Here is a 7,500-nt window from a genome sequence, read left to right on the forward strand (position 1 = left end):
GGAAAATAGATTCATATGTTTTAGTCGATTTTTACATACACACTCAAACACACACACATACACACATAAGCACACACACAGGTACATACACACATACACACATAAGCACACACACAGGTACATACACACATACACACTCAAGCACACACACACATACTCAGTGGTAGAGTAACCGGCCGCCACTATGGCGGTCCGTGTTCGAATCCCGCCCAGGGCTGATATAATTTCAGTATCGCTGCGCTACGAGTAGTTACTCCAACTCTCGTGGGCGGGGAGTTGGGGGTGTATGTGCGTGTAAGGACATAGCATTTCCCATAGATCGATCATATATGAACTCTGAGCTCTCTTCTGGAAGGGAAATAGTTGTCGATCACGAGTCCAACACGTGATGCAAGACCATGGTGAATCGCACAGAAGCACACGCACACACATACATACACATTACACATTCATATAGCTCTGCATGTACCTAAACAAGCAAATACACACGCACGCGTACACAAACGCATACCTATGTACATAAATGCACTCCCCAGCTTTAAGCACAATGCTTGTGTACTCACCTCCACAAGGCCTTGCAGGACTTTGACCGTCATGACAGCCGCCGAGTGAATCCGCGACGCCGTCGGGATGAGCAAGTTGAGGAATGAGGACGAAGCGATGGCCATCCCGAAGACCCTAAGGGGTGAGGATCAGCGGCAGGAGAAACAGCAGGAGGGGCGGCAGGAGAAGGGGCGGCAGTAGCAAGGGCGGCGACAGCAGGGCGGCAGCAGGGGCGGCAGGAACACCCACCGGCAAGAGAATAATATGCTTTTGTAATCTAAAAGCTAAAATTAATGGTCTATCATTAAAAGTCAAAGGAGTTTCTCTTGTTTGAATAAGTCTAGGGTACTTTGTGATATCCCTACACACCAAAGTTACGTAGCATCATTTTTATATCTGGCTAATCATCTCCATCTCTTCGGTGCTTCGGCACGATGTTGTCCTAAAAAAACATGTTTACAAGAACGAAATCTTTTCATGTGAATAAAATCATCTGGCGTTAGGACAGAGATGATAAAACCATTTGGCGACAGGTTATTCCTCTATCGTGATGAAATCGTCTGGCTTTAGACAAAAAAATTCTTTGAGTAAAATCTTATTCCCGTTCGTTTCGATCTGGTCCACGATTAACATAACATAAGAACATAAGAATAAAGGAGACTGCAAGAGACCATAAGGATCTACACTAGGCAGCTCCGTATCCATCACCACCTGTCGTCCCCATCCATAAAGTTGTCTAATAGTTTTTTAAAACAACTGATAGTTTCAGCGCTCACTACATGGTTACTAAGTTTATTCCATTCATCGGTCACCCTATTAGTAAACCAATTCTTGCCTATTTCCTTCTTAAATCTAAATTTGTCCAGTTTATAACCATTACTGCGAGTCCTGCCCTGTTGTTTTATTATGATGACCTTGTTTGCATCACCTTTGTTATAGCCTTTGATCCACCTGAACACTTCTATTGGATCAATCCGCACTCTGCGTCTTTCCAGAGAGTGTAAGTTTAGGTGCCTAAGCCTCTCTTCGTAAGGCAAATTTCCGAGTCCATGTATCATTTTGGTCATTCTTCTCTGTAGTGATTCTAGTGAATTTATGTCCATTCTGTAGGACGGAGACCAAAACTGTACCGCATAGTCAAGGATGGGTCTAAGTACCGCTAGATAGAGTTTAATAATTACCTCTGCACTTCTATTCGTTACCGTCCTAGCAATGAAACCTAATGCTCTGTTACCATTATTTCTGGCGCTAATGCACTGCTTCCTGGTTTTAAGGTCCGGACTCACCAGAACTCCCAAGTCCCTCTCGCACTCAGATTTTTCTAAAAACGTGTTATCTAAGATGTATCTATTTTTGGGGTTGTGTAGCCCTACGTTTAACACGCTACACTTAGAGATATTGGAATTCATTTGCCATTTCTCCGACCATGTAAACAATTTATTAAGATCATCCTGCAGAATCTCTGCGTCGTCTCCTGACCTAATTAGGCATCCTATTTTAGTGTCGTCCGCAAACTTACTAACATCACTATTTATCCCATCGTCTAAGTCATTTATGTATATAATGAACAACAAGGGACCCAAAACCGAGCCCTGGGGGACCCCGCTAGTAACATTGGCCCACCTAGATTTTATTCCATTTATGGTGACCCGCTGTTTTCTGTTACTAATCCAAGCTCTAATCCATTCTAACACTTTTCCTCCTATGCCATGGGCTTTTATTTTTTTTAGTAGTCTCTGGTGAGGCACCTTGTCAAACGCTTTGCTAAAGTCAAGGTAAATAACATCGTGATTTTCATTGTTACCTGACGCCTTATATACTTTAGTGTAAAAGGATAGAAGATTAGTCACACACGACTTACCTTTGGAGAAACCATGCTGTGAATCACGAATTAAATTAAGCCTTTCGATGTGTTCTCTGAGTCGATTTACTATTATTGATTCAAGCATTTTTTCTATAACCGATGTCAAACTGATTGGCCTGTAGTTGCATATAGACGATCTACCTCCCTTCTTAAAAACAGGAACAACGTTTGCCTGCCTCCAAGCAGTTGGCACAAAACCAGTGTCTACCGATTTATTGAATATTTCAGTTAACTGGTCGCAGATTTCAAATTTACACTCCTTAAGCATTCTCGGAAAAATTTCGTCTGGACCCGGAGATTTTGTAGCTTTAAGTCTTTCAATCTGCTTGACTACTTCTTCTTTACTAATGCTGATATTAGATAGACTACTTTCTTCATCCCCTCTGTAAATCGGATCGCAGTCAGGTACTTTATCTAACCTCTCATTAGTAAACACCGATAGAAAATAATTGTTAAACTCCTCACTCATTTATTTAACTTAATCCTCTTTGGCGCTAAATGATTTCATTCAACTTGGGTGAAACGTATATTAACGACGATATGTTTAACTAACAACTCTAACCCGGTTCCTATAATTTCGATCATATATGATTGGTCTGTCTGTCTGTCGTCAGGCGATTTTATTCAGATATAAGAAATCCCGAACGCTGTGCTGAACCTATTCCCTGCAGTTTCAGTCATGTGTCCTTATTCTATCTCCGTCAAACGACATTCAGCTGAGGGAAATCCCTTATTTAGCAAATGGGAGAGGATAGGGAGAAAGAGAGAGAGAGAGAGAGCGAGAGAGAGAGAGAGAGAGAGAGAGAGAGAGAGAGAGAGAGAGAGAGAGAGAGAGAGAGAGAGAGAGAGAAAGAGAGATAAAGAGAGAGATTTAGAGGACATTTAGAAAGAGAGAGAGAAAAATTTAGAAAGAGAGAGAGAGAGAGAGAGAGAGAGAGAGAGAGAGAGAGAGAGAGAGAGAGAGAGAGAGAGAGAGAGAGAGAGAGAGAGAGAGAGAGAAAGAGAGGGAGAGAGAGAGAAAGAGAGAGAGAGAGAGAGAGAGAGAGAGAGAGTGAGAGAGAGAGTGAGAGAGAGAGAGAGAGAGAGAGAGAGAGAGAGAGAGAGAGAGAGAGAGAGAGAGAGAGAGAGAGAGAGAGAGAGAGAGAGAGAGAGAGAGAGGGGTTAGATTATGATTCCTTTACATTCAAAATTTGAGCTATTGAGAGACCAAGTGCCAGCCCCTCGGGGCAGTACCTTTACCGAAAAACCTATGGGCGGAACGAGTTGCAGCATTGACTGATCTGAGTGTAACGGACACATTTTAACGCGCTTGCACACACACAAACACACACACACACACACACACACACACACACACACACACACACACACACACACACACACACACACACACACACACACACACATACTCGTACATACACACACACACACACGCGCGCGCACAAACACAAATATAGACATACTAACACGAATACACACAAACATCATCATACACATACGCACACAAAAAAAACTACCGCAAGCAGACACAAACACACACACACACATGAGAACGCGCGCGTACATACACATACACACAAACTACTACATATGTACAAATATACATTCATGCATACACACACGCACATACACATAAAACAAGCGCGTACACACTTAATCTTGAATATTGTGTTCTTGGTTTAGATCATCATGACTTTGACAGACAGGATCAATATTGTTCGCTTTCTTCATTAAGTTCTAACTTTTTTTCTGGTTCATGTTTATCTATTAATATTAAATCGTGATTAGACCAACGCTTGGATACACACATATGCACATAACGTGTGTATATGTGAACGTGTATGAGTATTTGTGCGACTTTATATCTTACACGTCTACACACTCACACACACACACACACATAATATATATATATACAAATGTGTGTGTGTATATATCTATATATATTTATATATATAAATATATATATATATATATATATATATATATATATATATACACGCACACACACACATACACACACACACACACACACACACACACACACACACACACACACACACACACACACACACACACACACACACACACACACACACACACACACACACACATATATATATATATATATTTGGCATGAATAAAAAACCTTCATATGTTAAATCCCTAACTAAACGTTCCAATTATCTTATAAACTTTACGAGTTAGAATCTCACTCAGTCCTTATGAAGCACATCATTAACTTGACTCCCGACGTTCTCGACCTACTTCATACTAAAGTACGTGGAATTAACAAGACATCAGCATATAAGATGAAAAAGCCTTACGGTAGGAAGCCCCGAGTCGAGTTAAAGAAAACGGGATGTGAGCGATGAAAATTCGATGTTGAGTACCATACCTACATATGTGGTGTACATGTACCCCACAAGTATGCTTGTAAGAGCAAATTGATGCACGGTAGAGTTGTGTGGTAGTCTGACCTGACTCAACGCTCGAAGGCTAGGATGGGTCACCCCAATTAAATCGCGTCTGGTCAAGGCGTCAGATCGGGCCTGGGTATATATACCGCCTACCCCGAGCGGGCAGGCCATTCAGATATTCAGATTCGGACAATTCAGTCATTCTGACCTCTGTACTGTAGCTCGTCGCTAGGCCTTCGCGGTCGGTCCCCCACGTGGGGACCACGCCACGTCAGTCCTTAGGCCGACGTACAAGTATCCACCAGAATAAAGCGCATAAGCCAAACCAAGTGTCAATCTCTTCCTACGTCACGTAGTCCAGTAATATACACCTTTATCTTACACATACGTATGCACCGTGTACTTTAGTGGACAATGTATATCAATTATGCATAGAAGTGGTATGTATGGACTAATATATACATGTGCATGTTTCCGTACACACACACACACACACACACACACACACACACACACACACACACACACACACACACACACACACACACACACACACATATATAAATATATATATATATATATATATATATATATTATGGGAGAAAGCATCCGCTGGACTCGACGTTCGTCAATTTATTCCGACGTTTCGAACCCTGTCCGGGGTTCGTCTTCAGCGTATGCTTTCTCCCATAATAATGGTTCCTGGACTCCAGCTATTTACGAATATATATATATATATATATATATATGATATATATTATATATATATATATATATATATATATGTACTTGTGTGCATATGTGTGTTGTGTATGTATATAGGCATGCGTGTGTTTATGTGCGTTAGCTGACGCACGTATATATTCATGTGTTCACACACATCAGTATATATCAACGCTTGTACATCACACCCGCTACGCTGACTAAGGTCCATCTTACTTTTGGAGATACGGTGACAGGATCCAGCAATCGGAGTTGCCTTCCACAGTGTTCAAGAAAGAATCAAGATGAGAACACGTCCAGGAAACAAATATTTTTTTCTATCAGGAATTCAGAATCTTCGCTAGACAGAGGCACCCCCCTCTATCTTCAACTATTCCGACAAAGAGTAGCGTGTGTGTGAGCAAATATTTTCTTTTTCTTTTTCATTATTCCATCTGATATTATTCTACTTCATTAGAGTGTTCTGGAACCTCCTTTATTTGTATGTAAATGTTTAAGAACCACCATATCGAACGCTTTCAAAAGTACGGTCCCAAATATAATATGGGACCGTTTGGGACCACAATTCAAGCCAGAGGCGATAAGACCAACGAGGTGGTGGCTTCGGCAGCAGGAAGAGCATCGAGAGAGATATCCTGAGCCGTATGGCTATGACCGATCTCCAAGAAGAAAAAGTCTAGTTATTAGTGATCTTAATTACTCGCCATATAATTGGCGCATAGTGTTTCAGCCAATCAACGAGAGGCAAGCTATCAGGGGAGGAGTGTCAGTTGGCCTTAGAGTCCAATAGGCGGTTCTGGATGTCTGTGGTATCAGAAGAGAGAGTGGGCAGACCTTCTCTAATTGCAGTAACCTCAGGCGAGACCGAAAAGAACCGAGATTAATACCGGTTCCAGGAGAGGATCGCTGACTTAATCCCAGAAGACACTGAATCACCTTTTGACGACTTCCTTCTGGTTAACGCCAGGTGATCCGACCGACACACACGATCCAATCTGGTCGGATCCGACCAGATCTGTCCTGCGGCCTCAAAACCAGATCGTACCATGGATGGGGTCCCTAAGGCTTAGGAACTGAAAGATCTCCGGCTTGACGAAGGGTCTCGGTCCATGGAAGGGTCTTTCAAGTTAGGGGACCAGGTTCTCTGGTAGTTAACCTAACTAAATGCGACATGATATTTTAAACCGGGTTATCTTGGAAACTAAACTAGAAAAATCCATAACTTTCAAGATGTACGTGATCAGGAAGGCCTAATCCTCTTTAATGGCTCTGGGTGGGTTAATTCAAACTCCTTCCGTCAGACTACTTTATTCATCTCCGTGGCGCCCCATTGATAGCAAAGAAGTCAAACAGTTGGAAGACGTTGTAAGTCTTCATAGTGAACGAACATAAACTAAGGTACAGGATCCTTGTAGGATCAATCAACGAAAAAGAAAGAAAAGAAAAAGAAACCATGAAACATACCAGCACAGCAACTTTTCCCACCCCTTTTTCTTCTCTGTCTGTAACGGTTTTAACGATTTTTTCAGCCACACAGCTGCATTCCCCTGATCTCTCAGAACCGAGGCTGACTACGTCATGTCGTCACGAATCCTGCACCGGCCAATCAGGATGCAGTTCACTCCCCACGCGCTGGCCAGTCACCTGCTCTGCTGAGCTCTCTCTCTCTCTCCCTGAAACAAAGGCTCCCTGGGAGGGTGCCAGTGAGTGCCAGGGAGGAGGAGAAGGGTTGGAGGAAGTGAACTGGTAAGGGAGGAGGAAGGGGGAATGGGAAAAGGAAAAAAGGAAGAAAAATAAATGAGGACGGAGTAGGCAAGGAGATAACAAGGGGGAGGAAGGACTGTGGCTAGAAGGAAACTTTGTAAGGGTTTTGAGGTCTATCAGACTCTAGATGAAGGACAAGAAGGCTGCAGAGCTTTGGAGGATTGTGGTTCGTCGCCCATAACCAAC

At 42.5% G+C, this 7,500-nt stretch overlaps 1 protein-coding gene across 1 annotated transcript in view; it reads right to left on the bottom strand.

Moving 5' to 3' along the window:
- Positions 1–7,500, bottom strand: part of VGlut (Vesicular glutamate transporter) — a 118,030-nt gene that overhangs the window by 103,250 nt on the left and 7,280 nt on the right. The window contains exon 2 of the mRNA XM_076174398.1: positions 564–678. Coding sequence (XP_076030513.1) covers positions 564–668 — 105 coding nt within the window. The 5' untranslated portion in view covers positions 669–678. The remainder of the gene's footprint in view (positions 1–563; positions 679–7,500) is intronic.

This window comes from Oratosquilla oratoria, chromosome 35 (assembly GCF_046742065.1).
Source record: "Oratosquilla oratoria isolate Oo_2021 chromosome 35, ASM4674206v1, whole genome shotgun sequence".
Lineage (NCBI taxonomy): Eukaryota > Metazoa > Arthropoda > Malacostraca > Stomatopoda > Squillidae > Oratosquilla > Oratosquilla oratoria.